This window comes from Rhipicephalus microplus, unplaced genomic scaffold (assembly GCF_043290135.1).
Source record: "Rhipicephalus microplus isolate Deutch F79 unplaced genomic scaffold, USDA_Rmic scaffold_145, whole genome shotgun sequence".
In the NCBI taxonomy this organism is placed as follows: Eukaryota; Metazoa; Arthropoda; class Arachnida; order Ixodida; family Ixodidae; genus Rhipicephalus; species Rhipicephalus microplus.
In genome coordinates this window covers 403,488-424,514 of record NW_027464716.1, presented here as the reverse complement: position 1 = coordinate 424,514, position 21,027 = coordinate 403,488, and the positions used below count along the sequence as shown (strand labels likewise).

The window sequence follows — 21,027 nt, the reverse complement described above, 5'->3', positions numbered from 1 at the left end:
CTGACCTTCAGTTTCCCAGCCACGAGTTCGGCCAAATAGAGCTTCTTCCCGCACACGCCGACTTTTGCCTTCGTCGACGTCACAACCACGTGATAATATATCTGTGCGCGTGTGCAGCCAACTTCAAGAGGTGTTACCAGCAAGACAAAATAGATACTCCATTAAAAATACTACCTAAGAAGTAAAAGAAACATACGTGCACAGCGATAGTTCAGTGTTTGCAGGGAGTCTTTTTACTGAACGCGAGACCAACGTTTAAGATTCCTGGCAGGTTTCCTTTTCGAGACAGCATGCACGAGAACACTCGGATACTTATTGAGAAAATGTAGCTAGCAACTACTGCTAAACTGAAATCCGTAATTGCGGCATTATAAAAGACTTTCTATTGATACTAAACATTATGTAGAGGAAATTCAAGCTGGAGTGCCGGAACGGCCGACCCCATCCGCGGCACCCACCAATGTTACTCAAGATTGAGCGTTCATACTTGTGCGATTGTAAATTGAAAAGCAATGATTGCGCATATCTGAGGCACCATAACAACACGTATATATTCTGTATGTGCGTCGTTTACCAGAAAAAACATACATAAGTTATTCTAAGGACCGTAGCGTTTATCAGGCGGCGCTGACCATGCAACGCTTGCACGAAAAGGGAAGCGTTTCCAACGCTTTGCTAAGACGACACGCTGATGGCACCTACCCGTCACCTTGCGTTCTACACCTTATCGCCTCTGAGACGGGTGCGCACGCCCGTCTCAGAGCGGCGCGTTTCGTTTTCCAAGGTAACTGCCAGATAGCGCTCGTTCGCCTCCGCTGCACGCTCAAGGCACTCAAACGCAGCGCCTCCAGAATACCATTCCCCGATTTTCTTTTTCTCCACGAATTACCCACTGCGGCGATGTCAAACGTTTTTATACTACAGACATTTTCATGGAAGGCTCCCTGGGGGCCACATAGTCCTCTATGCATGCCCCCCCCTCTCCCAAAAGCACTACCGAAGCTGTAACGTTGGCTTCCACGCTAACGTGCAACAACCGAGATTGGTTGATATGTGTGGTTTTAACGTCCCAAAAATCATTATATGACTATAAGATACGGCACAGTAGAGGGCTCCGGAAATTTCGACCACCTGGGGTTATTTAACGTGCACCCAAATCTGAGCACACGGGCCTACAACATTTCCGCCTCCATCGGAATGCAGCCGCCCTCCAACAACCCAGAGAGGAGGGGATCCTTCTCTCCAATAAAATGGTCTGCATGTTGCCCAATGCGAGCTTTATTTCGCCTCATGATTATTATGCTCTACGTTTTGAATAAAAACTCAAATGTAGCGTTAATGCAACTACATGTTCTAGTTTTCGAAACGCAGCTGTAAAGACAGGTTTCAATTTTTCACACATAATTAACTGCAACGCTCTCCTTTCGAAATAATTGTGACGGGAACTCGTTCCAAGGAACGAGTAAGGACCTTTCGTTCCCGTTTGAGAGGAACGTGTACAACACTGCATTAAACTTTTTAGATTACGATTTATCAACCTAAACCGACTCTTTCCTTCATCAACATTCGTGAATTCAGAAACCATGTGGGTCATTCCATACAAAACGCCTCAGTCATTCTGGCGACCATTTCAAGTGTAGCGAAAAACGTCACGCGGATCCATTGCATTGAAAACAGTGATCTGCACCATGACCGGACAGGAAAAATTGTTTGTCCCGTATACGTGGAAGCCTTCCGAGTTATCACGGAACGCTGTTTGCGTGTTTTTGCCGGAATATTTATTGAGACTATTGTTTCTCGTCTCAGTACCAAAGTTGGTTCCAATATTCAACAAACGCGTTTGAGTACGGTGCTATAAGCTAGATAATATCGTAATTTTTCTGTCATTTAGCCTCCCAAAATTTCCCCAAAAGATTGTTTTTTTTTCATTGTAATGTAGCGCTGTGTGTGAACATCTGAGTTAATAATACACGTTCAGTATAACCGCCATACGGAAGATATAAAAGATACGTTCAGACAACAGTAGTTACTAAACTTTACGGTAAAAGAAAAATACGAATTTGAAAAAAGCACCATAACGGTCCGCACTTCAGCTGCAAATTACACCACGGTCTAGTGGCTAAGGTACTCGGCTGCTGACCCGCAGGGCGCGGGTTCGAATCCCGGCTGCGGCGGCTGCATTTCCGATGGAGGCGGAAATGTTGTAGGCCCGTGTGCTCAGATTTGGGTGCACGTTAAAGAACCCCAGGTGGTCTAAATTTCCGGAGCCCTCCACTACGGCGTCTCTCATAATCATATAGTGGTTTTGGGACGTTAAACCCCACATATCAATCAATCAATCAATCAATCAAATTACACCACGTGGTACGGCAACAAAAATCAGCTTTATACCCCAATCGAGAGCAAATAAATGCGGTTATTCTTAGACGCCATGTTTTATCATTCCACTTATCGCTTTAATAAAGAGATAAATATGTTTGATGTTCCCAATTGAGGCTATCTTCCCTTTCGGTCACGCTCTTTCCCGTTGAAGTTGCCCATTGCCGCCAATTGGGAACGCTAAAACGTATACTGCTTCTTCCATGTTTGTGAGCAGCGGTATCACCGCCTACACACAGAGGCTCTTGTGGCGACGTCACGGCACGTGGGCTCCGCCCAGCCCAAAGCTCGCCACCGCCTTCTATGATCACGTGACGAGTGGCACAGCAGCTGCCTCCGAGCACAGTGCGCTCGAATAGCATCGCAACTTCGGAGCTGGTTAAGCTCGGAGAAACTCCGTTAGTCGTGAATTTATCATCATTGTCAACGGCTTCTTCCTTAAAACCTAGCACGTGCAACACCACCTTGACTGGCACGCACTATCTTAAGCTCCCATCTGTGAACGAAGCAGAACCAACCATAAGATGAAATATCACGAGTTTGTGGAGGTTACTCCTATGCTGTTTCTTTTTTTTTTGTCGTTAACGCTGTGCGCTGAAAAACCTTGTTACCCATATTCCTTCTTTTTTTCCCGCACAGGCATTGCTTAATACTGCTGAAAGATGGCGGCGAAATCGTGTTAGAAATAAAGTCCCTGATTTGCCGCAATGAACACGATAGCAACAAATTTGAAGGTCACGCGAAGAATGGCAAGCAGATCGAAAAGTGCCCAGCGTTTCTCACGCGCACATGACGCACGAAACGTACTCACAGGTACAGATGAACGCGAAGAAGCGTCTCAGTTGTTACTTTGCTGTGTCTGAAAATCGCACCTTTTTCGCAAATGGAGAATGTGCAGCGAGTGCAGTGACCTTTGTGCGCCCCGTAAATAGAACAGAATCGTTCCGGTGAAAGCCCAAGGCGTACGACTTTCGCCACTACAAGATATGCGCGCGAACGTGTGAGCGTCCAACCCCCCCCCCCCCCCCCCCCCTCTCCGCGGGGCAAAGCACGCGTGGGAATGAGAGTGCGCGCCGCCGCGTCGTGACGATCTGGCGACTCATTGCGTCATCTCGCTGGTGATGTTGAAAACGCGATAGTTCCCCCGAGATGGCCATCGCTATAGCGGCAAGGGGCAGATATAAATAGCTTGCTGTTTCAGTGTTGAAGGAGGCGCTCTTTCGTGGCTGACGCCTCGCACTCGCAAGCAAGAGGTCGAATGTTCGATTCCGCGCGCCGGAGTATTTTTTTGTTTTGCATTTTCATACATATAGATACGTATACATATACGGTGAATGACGCTGACGTCGACGCCAGCGGCAAAATCCAGCCGAGAGTACATGTCCATATAATTGCTTTCGCAATAAAATGGAAAGAACCACTACAATGGAAGAGAGGTAAACATAGAGAGCAACTATTTCACATATATGCAGCATAACTGGGTAAGCTGCCAATTAGGTGTCATTATAACACTTTGTACACCACAACAGACAAATGTTACAGAATGCCTCACTTTTCATTCGCTATTATGGTACATGATAAAGGAGATCATAAAGCTTGGCTTGTTAGCAGGTAAAAAAGGACTGGGAGGTGGCCCTACTCGGCTGCTAGGACCTTACGGCCCAACAAACCATAGTCCGGCGTGCCAGGACAATGGCCATGACCAATGGGGTCCCCGACTAGGGACTCCATCTTGTACTGTAAGGAAACTGACTCGCTAGGGGCTGGTTTTCCTTACAACTTCCTTGTTTTAACAAATATTTACCACCACCATCATCACCAAGCAAGCCATAACTACCACAGATATCATCACATGAGGTTTCAGGCAAAATTTGAGTCTGCTTTTGAAATCCACAGTACCACACAGTAGTGGGGTACTATGACCTTATTTTGATCTCCTGAAATCCTTCAATGTGCACCTAACTATTTTCTTGAGCAGTGGTGGATACAATTGTAGCCATCAAATATAGAGGTGCGTCATGCGCTGCGTTTCTCTTGAAATGGCTTCAAAGGCGATGTGCACACCCGTACAAGCTTCCCGATCTGACAACTAGCACTCACTCAACTTCACTGCGCAGCCTATTGCTTCAGAGAATTTTTTTTTTTTCAGTAAGCACACTACCATGTTCGATAAGACCTTCTATGAACCAAACTCCAGGAGGTGTGCTAAAGCTCCAATTTTTTCTTTTCACTCAGAATGGATAAAACCCATAATAATTTAACCATTTATTTGCACATAAGATTTGCACAAATCATAAATCAACATACGTATTACCATCATCTCTTTATTACAATAGAGTATGCACAGCCTAGAAATGAGATTGTGCAAGTTTGATGTATTTAAAGACAGATCATTGTAACTTTCAGCTGAAAGAATTCAAAGAACACGAATGTTCGTGTATTTCTTTTCCACTACAATGGCAGTTACGTGGCCAAGAACTGAACGCCCGGCTTTGCGCTTAGCAGCGCAACCCATTCGCAGCTAAACTATTATGAGAAGAGCTGTGATATAATAGATTCTATAATCTTTTGTCATGTATAAACTGTAATAATGCTGCAAAGGTTATTAGTGCTTGTCAACTTAGGCCTGGTTATCTTAAATGGGTGGTGACACCAAATTACAAGGCTATCCCAAGCCTGTTGTGGGTTTCCTTTGTATGCAAGGACTCTTCACACAAAGAGTCGGACACAACATACGCGTAGAATATATTTCAATTCACTTCTGAAAGTGTAGCTGAATGCTCACTCTCGCGATCTAGGCAAATCGCTTGCGCAGCAACATTGACGTTTCAGAATAGGAGAAGCAACGGCAGTTGTCGTGACGTCACACCAGATTTGTAGTGACGTCAGTGATCTCCACCATCTCCGAAATGCATTTTGTGAGCAAAGAGAGAACTAGCATGCCTGCTGTTACAAGTGTGCTGGCATCCCTTGCAGAGACACTGTGTACGTCCGCCAAGGACTCTGAGTGCTTTCGAAAAGACACTCGACGCGTCGTTCAAGGACACTGCGCGCGTCCAAAAGCGGGGCTGTCTCATCCATCAGCATCTCAGTGCCTATAAAAGGCCGGCACATCGAGCAATGCGCGGCTTCCTCATACACATTCTGTACATACAGTGTAAATATAAACACGTTGTTTCCACCTTGCTGCCTTTTGCCTTGCCACTGTCTCGATGTTACTGCAGCTGGCCATGGCGACTGTTGCGTTTGTTTTGCTGGCGCTTGGTGTGGCACGCGTGTATGAGAGCAGGCAAAACTCAACACTATGTGCTTCACAGCCTTGTGTGCTGACGGTGACCAAGCCCCCTATGCATCGAAGCCACTGCCCAATTCGGCACCGCGAAACCGAAAATGGTTTTCATAAGTAGAGCAATAATAAATTATTTAGCAAAAAATACGCGAATCCTGGTGTGTGTCTTATGCTTCCTGGAGCTGAAGGAATCGCTTACAGCAAAGAACAAGCATACCGCAAATTCGGTGGCATCACCTCTTTAAAATGCAATAGCATTTTCTTTTTATGATAAAGGACTAAGTATTCCTGAAGATACATTGTCAAAATGCCTAACAGCTCGGCAAGCAAGCATGGCTACTTGTTTTTTCTGAACAAAGAAAAAAATTTTTACACAGGGTTCACAATTCATTTTTATGACCATTCAAACAAGCGAAGAAATGTTTAATTGTTTCTTAGTAGAGTGTAGTGCCACTGAATATCTTTTGTTGGCACGGAACCAATGGAAGTAAAACGCACAGAAAAATAAAGGCAACAGAAATGCATAGGTAAAAGTGTGCTAGCTGCAAAACACTGCCAGCTCGTCCAAGCTAGCAGTATTTTGCCCCTCAGGTTTTGTTTTGTCTCTTCTTTTTACCAATATAGTTAGAACTTGTTAAGTTCACGGAAGACAAATTTAAAATGCCATTACACATACGGCAAAATATAGAAATGATGCTCAGCTCAGCTGTGCCAATATGCACCTTAAGGCAGTAGATGAAATTATCTAGTTCAGCACAAGTTAAAAACTAAAATAAAACATTGTTAAGTGATACTTATCACTTTGGCTGCTTGGAAGGACAATGCGCAAATAAAATTTACATTCAAAATATTGTTGCTATATCACATCAATGTGGATCTAAGAAGGGACGTATGTGATTAGCTACTGCATCCGGTCGAGTCATGTGCACGTGGTGGTTACCTGCTACTTCAGCAATTTTAAACGTGCGGCAGTTTTGTGCACAGACGTCTGACAGTAACTTGTGCTTTGCAGATGTGGCTCCAAGGCCAGGAACAGCCATTACGACCAGGAGGTTGTTGGTGTAGCTACCGTAGAACTGTTTCAGGACAGCACTGTCACACTGAAACCAACTGGTGTACTTCAGTCGGACGTCCTTGGTCAGGATGTAGCGGTTGTCCCCGACAGGCTTGCTACCACGTTTCATCAGCGTTCGTATGTTGTCAGGAAGGTAGCCTGGAACTATACTATGCCTGTAAAGCTTTATCACTTCCTCTTCAGTGTAGACAGGCGGCTTGCTGAGATCCTTGTGACCAAGTCGCACATTGCCCTCTAACACTTCCCGCAAGCCTCGTGAAACTTCATTGGGATTCCGATACCAAGGCGCAAAAACGTCAATCAACACCAAATTCTGCACCTGAGAAAAAAAAAAGGGGGGGGGGGAGAACACTTGTACATACCAACTTTCAAAGCTTGAGTAAACAAACAGTTCTACTATGAAGGTCAAGAGGGTGGCTTGATGAGCTGAGAACTATGCAATTACGAGCTATTTAAAGTTTGTTCAGAAGAAACACATAGTAAAAACACTAGCAAGCCATGGATTCAATAGCACGCCCCAAAAAATGCAGTTTGGAAAGAAAACAATGGTGACAATGACAAACGGATAGGCAAGGTGAGCCCTGAGAGTGGGCCAAAACAAGAGTCCTTTTTATGAGTGAATTGTGATGAAATGGAATGTCTTAACTATCTTATTGCAGATTATGCATTGAGCCAATGTATTCCTGCCACACAGCTCATACACAGTGGTTAAGCCATACTGTATAATAATATTGCAAGTGTTTGTTTCCTATATTTAGTTCTAAACTTATTTGATTATCCTACTAAATTAAAGGTGCACGATTCTCAAGCAACGAAGTTAACAATTAACGCACACCCTGTGGGATTACTCATAGCAACTACTAGTACGCAGCATTACTTAGATCTTTAAGATAAGGTAAAATTTTTTTTAACATTACCATAAGAAAACAATGCACAATGTTGTCGAAGGCTCATACACAAAGAATTTGTTGAAAGCACGAAAAGATGGGCAGTAGTGCAGCCTTACAAGGTCTTTTTGTTATTGTTCACTGCATTAAAGCAAAGATTAAACATCGTTGCTTCCTTATTTGGAGGTTTTTGCAAACATACAAACACATTATATTCTACTACATATCTCGTCTGATAATGTTATGAACACACGATTAAATCTACAAAAATAGCCTTTGAAGTAATGTGACTGCCTTTAGAAAGTATAATCTAGGTACCTCGTGTAAATATATTTTCTATGCTCCTCAGGCTCAACACTTATTTATCTTTATTACTAGTTAACAAGTGACAAAGAGAATTCATTTATGTAGATCTTGGTCTCCAATAAAGAATTTCACTGGAGCCAACAATTCGGAATTTCAATGGGAGTGTTTTTTTTTTTTTCAGTTTTTGACCCCACAGAAAAAACTACCTCAGTGGAACCATTGGCACGATCAACAACAGTTCAATTAATATTGGTCACTGTCAAGCCACCATCTTACACCTGATTGATGCACCATTTAGATACAACACTTCATTTAAAAAAAGTATAAACAATGATACAAAGTTGTGCTGGAATGCAACGAAAAGGCACACATACTTTACCTTATCAATGCTATATACGAAAAATGTGATTTGCATCTGTTTATAGAATAAAGCACCAATGTTTCTATTCTGCGAATGGGCACGCTGACAAATCTTAAATCTCTTTTTACTTCATTTGCATCTTAATGTTGAGTGTGGGCTCACACACAAAGCTGTTGATTTAGCATCAACTTTTATGGCTACAAGACATGAATGTGCATGAATCCATCTATTGCAAGCTAAAATCTTAATTACTTTCGTTACTTCATCTGCGCATTAACACAGAATGTGACAACATACGTAAAAAAAATTGCTCCATTGACAAGGCTTTCATGGCTACAAGACACGTACATGCATGAGCCTATCGATTTTTCTTTATGTTGCCACTAAATTACACTAGTGACAAAAGATAACAGGAAGGCATTACAGTAATACGCACCCTCTCAGGAAAAAGGCAAGAATAGGCGAAGCCTCCATGGCCTCCCATACTGTGTCCAATCACGGAGAATTGACTCCAGCCAAGGTAATCAGCTGTCTGTGATATGTCGAGCAAAAACCGCATCGAAAAATATGACGCCCCTTTGGGCAGGTGTGAAGACAGGCCATGGCCAGTGAAGTCAAGCGCCACAGCGTTCCAACGAGGGTCGAGCCTTGGTACAAGGAGGTCAAAGCTCCCAGCATTGTCCTGGAAACCATGAAGAAGGAGAACACGTCGACTTGGGTCCTCTGCTGACGACGGCAGCCACTGTTTAGCCGCGAGGTGGCCGTACGAAGTGGGAATCTTCAGTTCTCGAACGTCGCGCTCCACGACTGGGACCTCATTGGTGGCGGCGCGGCACTGACTTATCCTTCGATACTTGAAAAGTACCTGCTGCAGCTGCTTCGTACACCTGCAAAAGGTGCATGCATGTCATTGATGCTCGAGTTGGAAATTAGTCGCATGCAATCAGCCCTGTTCACTCTTAAGAGTATGCTTTTGTGTAGGTTTTAATACTTCAGACCCCACTATATATATTGTGGTGAGGACTGTGAGTTAACATGCTCTTGCAGTTTTCGGCCCAGTTTTTAAATGCGAAGCATTTCTTAGCGAACTTCCGTGACTTTGAGCGTATCTATCTATCTAGCCACTTACATTACAGTGCTCACGTGGTCACCCCCTTAACCTGGCGTGAACCAAAATTAGCATGGGAGGGTAAGATGGTTTGACGAATATGATGCACTGGTCAAGACATGAATGATGTCACAACCCTGTCACGTATGTCGTCAAACACTTCCCGCCAGACAGTGTCACATACCCTCGGGCGGGTATGTGCCACAGGTGATGGACATTTAGTGTGTACCCAGGAACGACGAAAAAAACACATGGCAGTTTTAACGCGCTAGTGTTAATACCTGACATTGGTAGCATCAGCCCGACGAATGCAAAGAATAAATGTCAGGGTCCCTACTGGCATCGAACCCAAGCATTTTTCGTGGCAATGAAGCATTTTACCACAGAGCCACGCCAGGTCTCGGAACTATTTTTAGGCGCCAATCTTCGTGATACGTCAATAGTGGTTGCAGTGCTGCCTACGCAATTTTATAAGAACTACATAAGTACTCTTTTGATACAGCAGTCACATCGGGTTTACGTAAGTTGTGGTAAGTTGCCATGCGCTGAAGTTTCCAGCATCCTCGCCAGTATCATTATGTAGCAGTGTCCAGGGCCAGCACCCTCGCCAGCATCAGCGCTTCATATCAGCTTTGGTGTTGCTAATACGCATGTGCCACTTGGAATCATTGCGCAAGTGCAAACAACTGTTTATATACAAATATCTGCAACTCTTCAACATGCGTCTTTGCGTGCAACATTTGTATATATATCGAGGGCCAATTCATGACGTGTCGCTCAATAAAAATATTGCAACATGGTCCCCTTCCTTCCGCATGCTTCGCATAGCGTCGATTCCCAGGTACGTAAGATCTGCCTAATTTTTTTTGAGGCTTGCTCATTAGAAGACATACAGTGCATACAAAAAGAAGAAACAATTTCAGTAAGAAAAAAAAGAAAAAAAAACTTTTCCAGTTTGGCAGCTTTTTTCTTTGCCACTTCTAAGTTTATTCTCATCATGGCCCATGAAAAGCTCTGACATTTCACTTCTAGGGCATGTTCGTGCACCAACTTTCACTCCAAGGTTGACTGTGTGTGGTGTACCTTGGACTCCTTCATTTGTTACTTGCAGTCCTTTGCTAGTGTAGCAAACTGCAATGGAAACTAGCAGTGTTTCTCTGCCATTTATCAGCTCTTGTAGTAATCAATGAGACCATTGAGAAGTGTATGTGATTAACTTTTCTGTGCACAACTTCTTTGTTTAGGAAAAATATATTCAAGCATAGAATACACGAGCGTAGGTCTCTACTGTTACAGGATATACTTCAGACCAGCATGGTTGCATCAAAAAGACCACAAAAATAATCAACTTTTGTACTGATCAATAAGAAAATGAAAGCGGGGTATATGCTTGCAACTTGAATAAATATGAAGGTCCTGCAATATATTCCCTCTGCATCTACCTCGCCTCAGAAATTTCAGAACTAAGCTGTCGTCGGTCTTAATGTGTCATCGCCCTTACAATCCTGCTAATGTTTTCCAAATACATTGCGCTTATTTTTTAGAGGCGAAGCTCCTTACACCGTGGGTCGTATGTCCTGTGTCTTCGTAGTCATCTTAGTAGCCAGTTGCATTGCATTGCATGCCAATAAAAATGGTGTCATAGCACATCCACAGAGTGAGTGATGATAAGTGGGGCGAAGAGTCCGTCCGTGCGTGTGTCCGTCCGCCCCACTCGTCATCATTCACCTCGTGGATATGCTGTGATTTTTTTTATTACATCAAAATTACAATTGCGTTAAGCCAGAACAAGTTATTTCTGCCAACACAACACCAACACAAGTGCACATTCAGAACGCACAGCTACCACGAACCCCAAGAATTACACCAAGTTTTAGCTGGCGTCGGCTGCCCATAGCATGAGGCCACAATTGGAGCAGGTGTAAGCTGTGAGAGGAATGGTAAGGCATTGCTATCCGCACTACTCAATCTAAAGTAGGCTTCAGTTCTGATCAATGGGGCACCAAACTTAGCTCAGAAGCAGATGCCACTTGTAACCTGTAGCCTTTCCAGCTTCTGACAGAAAAGCAATACACACTGAACTTCACGAATGCTGAGTTGTTTGCCAGGTAGAGTGTACTTCTGAGAATACTCATGCAAAATGTGCCCATGTTCACAATATGAGTCTTAAGCTCATAGTATCCACATACAATGCTGTGGCCTTGAATATGTACAGAAAAAAATTAAGCTTTCTTTTAGCCTACCAAGACAAAATAAATATTCCTCTTATTAATTTTATCCTAGATTTGTGCTGAGTGGATTGCACAGGATCGTCTTATGCCATAGAAAATGCTTGTGTGGAAGAAAAAATGTGTTATACCGGATGTTTCGAAAGTTGTACCCTAAAATTCTGAGAAATCCAGAAAATGCGATATTTGAAAAGACGGTATTACTCGCTGCCCTCACAATTGCTTCTTCTGTGGCAGCAGGGCACTTAAGATGGTTAATGTCATTAGAAAAGTAATGAGTAAAGTTTGAATTAGTGGATTTAAGCAGTTATGTCTGATTGGAGAATCGAAATTCTTCAGGCTAAAAACCCATTGCAGCTTTGAGATACACAAAAAGCAGTCTATAGCAATCATTGTGGCATAATGAAATTCAACCAATTTTAATGGCAAAACCAAAACCGAAACCGATGAGCCCAACAAGCAGAAAACCAGAATGACATCATTGTTGAAGACAACGGTTACAGAGGTGTACATATATATGTGTGTATATATATATATATATATATATATATATATATATATATATATATATATATATATATATATATATATATATATACATATATATATATATATATATATATATATATATATATATATATATATATATATATATAATCTTCACATTTGTTGGAGTATATGCACCATGTGTGCTGTAATTGCAAGTGCTGAGCAGCCCACACACACACACAATTCATTTGATGGTTGATAACGATGCTCACTCGTTCTGGATGACCCAAACAAATATGGCAGTTGTACTTTTTCCGATCTGGTTGGTTTTCCCATTGAATTTGGTTGAATTTAATAGCTTCACAATTATTGCTACAGGTTTCTGGATGCAGGACTTCAATTGTCTTATCAGACATAATTGTCTAACTGCTAATTAGAAACGTAATTAATGTAGCTTTGTTGGTTAATAATGTTTTTAGCCATCTCGAGATTTGTGTTGCAACCGAAAAAGTAAAGCAATTATGAAAGTAATCTAACAAAGCTTTTTCATGATTTTTGAGAATTTTCAGAGACTTTTTTTAAACAATGTGTATATATCTTTGGTTTACAATGGCTCAAGCAGCAGTACATTTCTTTCATGTTCATTTTAGCAGCATTGTACGCTGTATGCCTAGGTCAATTAAAAGAAGCCAGCTCTTATATAGTTGCGGAGTTTCATACGGAAGCGACAGCCATCGAGAAAATGCTAGAACAGCGGGCTCAACAATACAATCGAGACATAAACTACGCTCCTGCCAATGTCTTTTCTGGAGGCCAGCAAAGTGACATGGACGCCCTGCGAGAACTCATCAGGTCGGTGATCAGGGAAGAGCTGAGCAAGTTGCAAGCACCTGACACTACAGCAAAACTGTCTGTCGTCGACGTAGTACGAGATGAACTGAGGCAGATAATATGTGAGCTGGAGCGTCCGCCACAGCCGATCCAACGCATCCCAACGTACTCTGAAATACTCAGACAACCCGTGGCGCACACCAATGCAGCAGTTGCGATGGCCTCTCTTTACCCACCGACGGTACGCAGCGCAGCTCATCCACGGGAACCGACGGCTACCTACCTGCCACGAGCCCGTGGTGTAGCTCGCTACGTGGATCAAAGGCCCCGGAAAAGTGACATCTGGCGTGACCATGAGCGCAGGCCTTTGTGTTTCCATTGCGGGTAAGCAGGTCACCTGTATAGGTTTTGCCCTTACCGAAAGGCAAGATTAAGGGGCTTTCCATTGTACGCACCATGCCCTCGAAACGGTGAATGGCCAACGGAGATCGAAGAGTACTTGTCCATGATCCGGAGCCCACTCACTACACGCCAACATCAGCCAAGATGGCCGTCGCCCAGGTGTTACCGATCACCCAGCCCACATGCTTCTTCCGCACGGTCTGGGCACCGTTCTACAAGCCCACAACCGGAAAACTGAAGCAAGCGACCTGTGGAGGTGAGGCCGCTGATAAATACAGTTGCAAAGATCCTCCATCATGGTTTCAAGGTGACGATGCTAAGTTTACAGAGGATAACCGCAGCAGTGCGAAGATTACTTCAGATTTGCGGTTGAATATAGACGGATACGAGCTAAATGCTTTAGTTGACACAGGCACTAATTATTAGGTAATGAGTCACAAATTGGCAAAGAAACTGAAATAGGTTGTGACGAAATAGAGTGGTGCACAGATATGCACGGCAGGTGGCCACACTATTACGCCGCTTGGCAGATGCACCTCAAGGCTTGAAATAAGAGGCTTTACTTACGTTGCTGACTTCTTCGTACTGCCGGACTGTTCAAGGAAGCTTATATTAGGAATGAATTTTCTGCAAGCCAATGGAGCCATAATTAATCTGCGCAGATCCAGTGTAACGTTTTCGACCGAACAAGCTATGTCGGTGGAGGAATCGGAAAAGCGACGTCTTGCTGCTCTGCGCGTTGATGATGACGTCACAGTTCCACCACGCTGTAGTGTAATGGTGCTTGTTGAAGATAAGGCATATTGTGACCACAAAGAAATAGCGGATGGAAACGTAGGGCTCTTTTTAAACAAAAGAATTTGCATGGCGAGGGGTGTTGTTCACTTAAGAAATGGCCGCTCAATTGTCCTCCTTACGAATTTTGGGAATGAATGTCAGCACATCGCGCAAAGTATGGCTATCGCCTATTTCCACGAGTTCTGCATGGCGACTGAACTATGCAGTTTAGCGACAACGCCAACCACTCCCCAAGAGACCTTCAACGTCAACGCATCAGTTACATCAACCATAGGCTCCCAGAATATAAAAAAAAAACGATTGTTCGCCTTTGTAAAATAATTTTCGGACTGCTTTTCAACGTCCTCTAAGGTGCGACGCATGGCTATTGCAAAACACAGGATTATAACAGAAGAAGCCAGGAGACCGATTTACCAACACACATATCGTGTATCGCAAAAGGAAAGAGACGTTATCAAGAGACAAGTGGAGGAGATGCTTTCAGATGACGTGATCCAGCCTTCCAGCAGTCCATGGGCGTCTCCCGTAGTGCTTGTTAAAAAGAAAGATAACAGCCTTCGATTCTGCGTCGACTATCAGAAACTGAACAGCGTAACGAAATGGGATGTATACCCTCTGCCGCGTATCGATGATACACTCGATCGACTACGGAGTGCGAAATACTTCTCCTCTCTTGATCTCAAGAGCGGATATTGGCAAATTGAGGTGGATGAGCGCGACCGTGAAAAGACGGCATTCATAACCCCAGACGGCCTCTATGAATTTAAAGCGCTTCCATTCGGCCTGTGCAAAGCGCCAGCGACGTTTCAGAGAATGATGGACGCTGTCCTCGCGGGACTGAAATGGCAGTCATGCTTGGTGTACTTGGATGACGTCGTATTTTCTGCTACATTCGACCAACTTCTAGAGCGCCTCGGCACAGTATTAGAAGCCATTTGTTCAGCAGACTTGACCATCAAGCCAGAAAAATGCCACTTTGGTTTTGAAGAGCTTCCATTTCTCGGACACGTCGTCAGCACCGAAGGCGTTCGGCCAGATCCCGAAAAGACAGCTGCCATCGCGTAGTTCCCGACACCCAAAGACAAGTCAGTATGTCGCATCCTGGCGTTATGCCCGCACTATCGGCGATTTGTGGAAAATTTTTCGAACATTGCTGAACCACTTACTAATCTAACAAAAGACGAGGTGCCCTTTATGTGGGAAAGTGAACAACAGGAAGCATTTGATGAGTTAAGAACACGCCTGCAAGCCTCTCCAATCCTCGCCCACTTCAATGAGACTGTCGAAACTGAAGTTCACACTGATGCGAGTAACGTCGGCCTCGGAGCCATTCTAGTCCAGTGGCAAAACGGCCAAGAAAAAGTGCTAGCGTATGCCAGCCGCAAGCTTTCGAAAGCTGAGACAAATTACTCCGCAACCGAAAAAGAGTGCCTTGCGGTCATCTGGGCCATAAGTAAATTTCGGCCGTACCTCTACGGTAGACCATTCCGAGCAGTCAGTGACCACCATTGCCTGTGTTGGCTGGCGAATCTTAAGAATCCCTCTGGCCGACTAGCAAGATGGAGCCTTAGGCTACAAGAGTACGATGTTACCATGGTATACAAATCTGGGAAAAAGCACAGCGATGCCGACTGCCTGTCACGCCCACCAGTGGAGACGAGTGAGCCGGAGGAAGAAGACTTCCCGTTTCTAGGCGTCGTCCAGGCATCAGAAATCGCTCAACAACAACAAAATGACCCCGATTTGATGCCGCTTATACAGCGTCTCCAAGGACTCAACGTTAAAGTCCCGCGCACTTTATCCAGGAGGCTCCCTTCATTCTGTCTTCGAGAAGGGGTCCTTTACAAGAGGAACTTCAAGCCTCATGGTGACAAGTTTTTACTCGTTGTACCTGCACCTTTATGAAACGAGATTCTGCACGCATGTCATAATCAGCCAGTATCTGGACACATGGGTGTCAGCCGAACATTCGCCAGAATTCATCGAAAGTACTACTGACCAAAACTGTTATCATCAGTTCAGCGCTATGTGAAAACTTGCCGTGAGTGTCAAAGGCGCAAAACTCCATCCGTGAAACCTGCAGGCCTCCTCCAGCCAATAGAACCGCCGAATGCCCCATTCCAACAAGTCGGTATGGATCTCTTAGGCCTGTTTCCGACATCGACTGCACGCAAGAAGTAGATAGTCATAGCCACGGACTCGTTACACTGAGACTGACTTGCTGTACAGTGCACCAGCTTTTGAAGTTACCAAGTTCTTTATCAACAACATAGTCCTCAGACATGGTGCACCCAGCGTCGTAATTACAGACCGTGGCCCAGCTTTTACTGCAGACCAAATGAAATGTCTGATGCGAATGACCCATACAGACCAGCGAAGAACTACAGCATACCATCCTCAAACAAATGGCCTAACGGAGCGCCTGAACAGAACTCTGACTGATATGCTTTCAATGTATGTCGACGTCGATCATAAACTGTGGGATGAAATCTTGCCCTACATCACGTTCGCACATAATACAGCCGTTCAAGAAACAACGGGAGTGACACCATTTGAACTTGTATTCGGCCAAACAGTCACCACTTCACTGGATGCCATGTTACCACTGAATGATGAAAGCAGCAATCCACCTGGCCTAGACGACTTCCTGCAAAGAGCCGAGGAAGCACGACAGATGGCGAGATACAGAATACGCCGCCAACAGCGTATCGACTCCTATCGGTACAATCAGCGCCTAACCGAAGCGCATTTTCAACCAGGTGACAAAGTATGGATATGGACCCCAGTGCGTCGCCGTGGACTTTCTGAAAAACTTCTTAGCCGCTACTTCGGGCCTTATGAAGTACTCCATCGTGTAAGCGATGTAACCTACCAAGTCAGATCTGCTATACACGGGAGCTAAAAACGCCGCAACCCTACAGAGGTTGTACATGTAGTCCGGATGAAGCCTTACTATGAAAGATCATTGGAAAACCAGTGACGCCTACCATGAATCTATTCATTGCCTGATGCATCGAGACGATGCGTATGAGAAGGGGGATTATCCCGCGACATATTGCCTGCATTCAAACAACGCGCCCATCACCGCGCGCACAGGGACATACATGCGCGCCGTCTAGTGTTGCGCAGAGACGATGATGATAGCACGAGAACCCAGCTGGCCCCGGCTGATGTGCGCCACGTGCTTGGGACTCCTCTTGAAGAAGTAGAAGAAGGCAGACATCTTTGGTGTTCTGCTGTAACATTCTACGACCATAGTCCCTTTGAGTTGTGGGCACAGGTTCGCCCTTTAATAAATACGTTTTATTACACCCCGACTCCTTCAACATCGTTACAATATTATACTCAGGCATTCGGGCTTAAGTTTTTTTTTTTTTACAAATACATCACTGAGTTGCCTTCGCAGCAATACCACAAAGTTAATTGCAATGCAAGCTTTCCAAGCATTGAGTATAAGAACGTCTGACCTTTTCAAACAGTTAAGAGACAAATCGGCTCACACTTGTTGGAGAATATATTATCCCCTGACCATAACTAAGGTGTTTTACAGACACGAGTTTACAGACGCAAGCATAAAGCTACAAGAATATCCATATAAATTTCTCAGAAAGAAAGCTTATTATAAAAAAACTTGTGCTTCGGCTCCAGGATTGAACACAAATCCAACGGCTTCTTGGGGCTGTCACCTAACCAATTCAGTTAGCCAGAGTGCTAGCAAGTGGCAGTGTGAGGGTGAATTACTAATAGACTTTTTGTCGAATGGGACGCTTGATTTGCTTGAAGCTCCGTGTTCCAAAAGGGTAGTTGATTTATTTCCTTTCAATAGGTCTGGCATTTTTCGTCAACACATGTGTACTGAATTATATAAATATAAAGCTCAAAAGTTAATGTGACATCTAGGAAGCTCTAGAGTATGCACTCACCTCAAAGTGCCCATTACTTGTAACATGTTGCGAGGTGCTAGGGGGGTAGGTATTCTGACCGTGATTTTTGTTTAAAGTGAAGCCAACTTGGCCCGGCCAGGGCTGTAGAAAAATATAATACCTGCAGCAAAAGAAAATAGGGTTGACCAAAGGCAGATTTTAAGAAATTATGTGTTTTAAAGAATCTTATCCACGAAGACCGAACTATTGAAGTTTCTTAACTACATGCCAAAATTCGAAACACATAATCGAAACCCACAGCTTTAATGTACCACTACCACAAATTTTACCTCAAGAGGGTACAATGTTAGGCTAGCTGGTGTTGCATAGTTTAAAGTGGTGAACAGCTCGTAAAACAAGGACGAAGAAAGAACGAATGGCAACACAAATGCTTGTGTAGTTGTTCGTATTTATATTTAATCACTGTCACTCACTTCAAATTTTACATGCAGTGCCTAAAGCGAAATAGACAATGAAGACGAATGTATCACACTCGCACAGTGTGGTAGAACAAGTTCTAGATCCAATGTCAGCATGTGAAGTACACCACCTATGGCCTAAGAATGCCTATGGCTCTTCTACAGTCTTTGTTTCTCCTTAATTGTTTTCAACCACAGCAATTAACATTTAGAGAAAGCTGGGCCAAAGATCACACTTCATCATTTATTGTCCGATTTACAACTTACAGCTACCTTCTCTTTTTTATTTGAACATACTGCAAGCTCAATCGGCCCTTGCAGAAGTGGTTACAAAAAAAAAAAAACATTTCGAAGATAAAAAATTCCTATCATGACTAGAAATGAATGGCTTGCACTTAAGTAACAAATGATTCTACAGTAGTGCAATTCACAACACTATCGACCAAGCAACTTGTTTCACCGGGAATTAATCTCAACTAGCTCGGTACTTTAAAATGCTGGCATTCCCAGTTCTGAAACCAACCAGGAATGTTTACCTAAAAATACTACGGAAAATTACCACTGCGACATTGTACCGGTGTAGCACGGGTACTTTGATCCCGATCACGAAATCCGATCTAGATCGGCCCTGATCGCGATCGAAAGTGCTCGTGTGACATCAGTGAAATTAGGACGAATGGATTGTGATGCACTGATATCCTGAGAACCGGATCCGAATCTCACTATGTGCATTTCGTCTTCACACTGAGGTAGCGCAGTGACAATAAAGCCTCCAAAAACGCTCCAAAAATATGAGCTGCACACAAATACGATTCGTCACACAAATACAAATACGATACATAAGTACAAATAAGAGTCACATCTAGATCTCGTAATGCATAAAAACAAGAATCAAGCGACACACGACAGACTGGTTTGTGCCACAAGAAGCGCTTGCAGTACGAGGACAGAACCAGCTTCTAAATAAAGCTCATTGAACGCGTTCCTGCGCTCGGCTGGCCCATAGATCACGAATACTTACAATTTCGTTAGAGCGGTCAAAGCTATGTACCTACGGGCTCTTCTCCGAGTGGCATATCTTGCACAACCAGAGGGACGTAGCGCTTCCTCATAAAACGTTGCAAAACGCGGAGAAACACTCGCGTACAAAGGCAGCGGTGCCCATTCAAAGTCGTTCAGACGGAGTTGCGCTTGATTACATCAGGCGTCCGGCGAGACGATGAGGTGTTCTGTGATGTCACTCAAATAACTGTGCGGCCGTCAGCTGCATTTGTTCTCTACGAAGGCACTTACACATCAACACTAATTATCAGAAAAGGGCACGGGCAGCAAGGTATACGAAACCGCAGAACACCTACCGAAACTAACCAGCGAACACGGAGGAAGGACCAGCGAACTTCCAATGATGATGATGACGATAAACCGAGTGCTACCATCCCGGAGGAAATAAACAGTTTCCATTGTGCTACCGATGCTCAGTGCTGCTGAAGTTACTGATTTCCTCTAGATAAAAAAAAAAGCGTTAGTGATCAACCCACTTTTAGATAGCAATGAAGTCCTATTGAAATCTGATATTACCAAGATAATAGCCTTGACCTTGATTGATTGATATGTGGGGTTTAACGTCCCAAAACCACCATATGATTATGAGAGACGCCGTAGAGGTGGGCTCCGGAAACTTCGACCACCTGGGGTTCTTTTAACGTGCACCCAAATCTGAGCACACGGGCCTACAACATTTCCGCCTCCATCGGAAATGCAGCCGCCGCAGCCGGGATGTAGCGCAATAATAGTCGTATCTTCTCCTTGGGAGCGGACTCTCACGTAAAGTCTGGCGCTTTGAGTAGATTTCAGTATCCCTTAATTTTTATGAATGTTGCCCGTCCATCGAGGTCAGTCATTGTTGTTTCCTTCCTCCATGGTCAGTGGCATAGACCAGAGCATGACCTACTACACTCCTGACCTGTTCAGATAGCGGGGTTCCTATGGGAGCGCGTGTCCCCGCTCTCGTTCAATCGCTCGCCGTAGGTGGCGCTACCTATAACCTGTTCGTCTGTTTCTTTACGGTTGTTTTGTAGGCGCTGGTATAAGAATGCCTGCATTCTGCAGTGAACTGGCGGCATATATGTGACTATTTCTTCCCATACATTGCTGGTTAAGCAAGGTGTTCAGAGCGCTTGAGTATTTATAGCACACTGGTTGACAAACGTGGGAACCCGTAGATTTACACGATGTAGGGCAGCCTATGCGTGGTCGCGTGCATTTTATTGCAAAAAAATTCTGAATGTCTTTTAGTATTATTATTTCTGAATAATTCTAAATTTTGGATCATAAATACGCACTACGAGTGCTTTGTTGGTCAAAATTTGACCACAAAGAGTGAAGATGACGTCAGCGAGCAGGTGCTGCCTAGCGCCACGCCGCTCGTAGGTGACGGCCCTAGCGGCAGAAGGTATGAACTAGAACGTGGGCGCTGGAAGAGGTGCTCTCTGGGCAGGTCAGGAGTGTAGTAGGTCATGGACCAGAGTGCCG

The 21,027-nt window shown here is 44.2% G+C and overlaps 1 protein-coding gene across 4 annotated transcripts; it reads right to left on the bottom strand.

Annotated features, from left to right (window-relative positions):
• Positions 1–4,631: 4,631 nt before the first annotated feature.
• Positions 4,632–19,939, bottom strand: LOC142761668 (serine hydrolase-like protein). Of its 4 annotated transcripts, none has more exons than XM_075885429.1 (4): positions 19,854–19,939; positions 18,077–18,197; positions 8,734–9,184; positions 4,632–7,062 (listed from the first exon to the last, which is right to left on the bottom strand). In XM_075885429.1, the coding sequence occupies exons 2-4, from the start codon at positions 18,100–18,102 to the stop codon at positions 6,535–6,537; spliced, it is 1,005 nt and encodes a 334-aa protein (XP_075741544.1). In that variant the 5' UTR covers positions 18,103–18,197; positions 19,854–19,939; the 3' UTR covers positions 4,632–6,534. The 4 variants fall into 4 exon arrangements, with proteins under 4 accessions (XP_075741544.1, XP_075741543.1, XP_075741542.1 ...); XM_075885428.1 differs by lacking the exon at positions 19,854–19,939 and adding an exon at positions 19,517–19,830; XM_075885427.1 differs by lacking the exon at positions 19,854–19,939 and adding an exon at positions 19,547–19,830.
• Between the last annotated feature and the right edge of the window lie 1,088 nt (positions 19,940–21,027).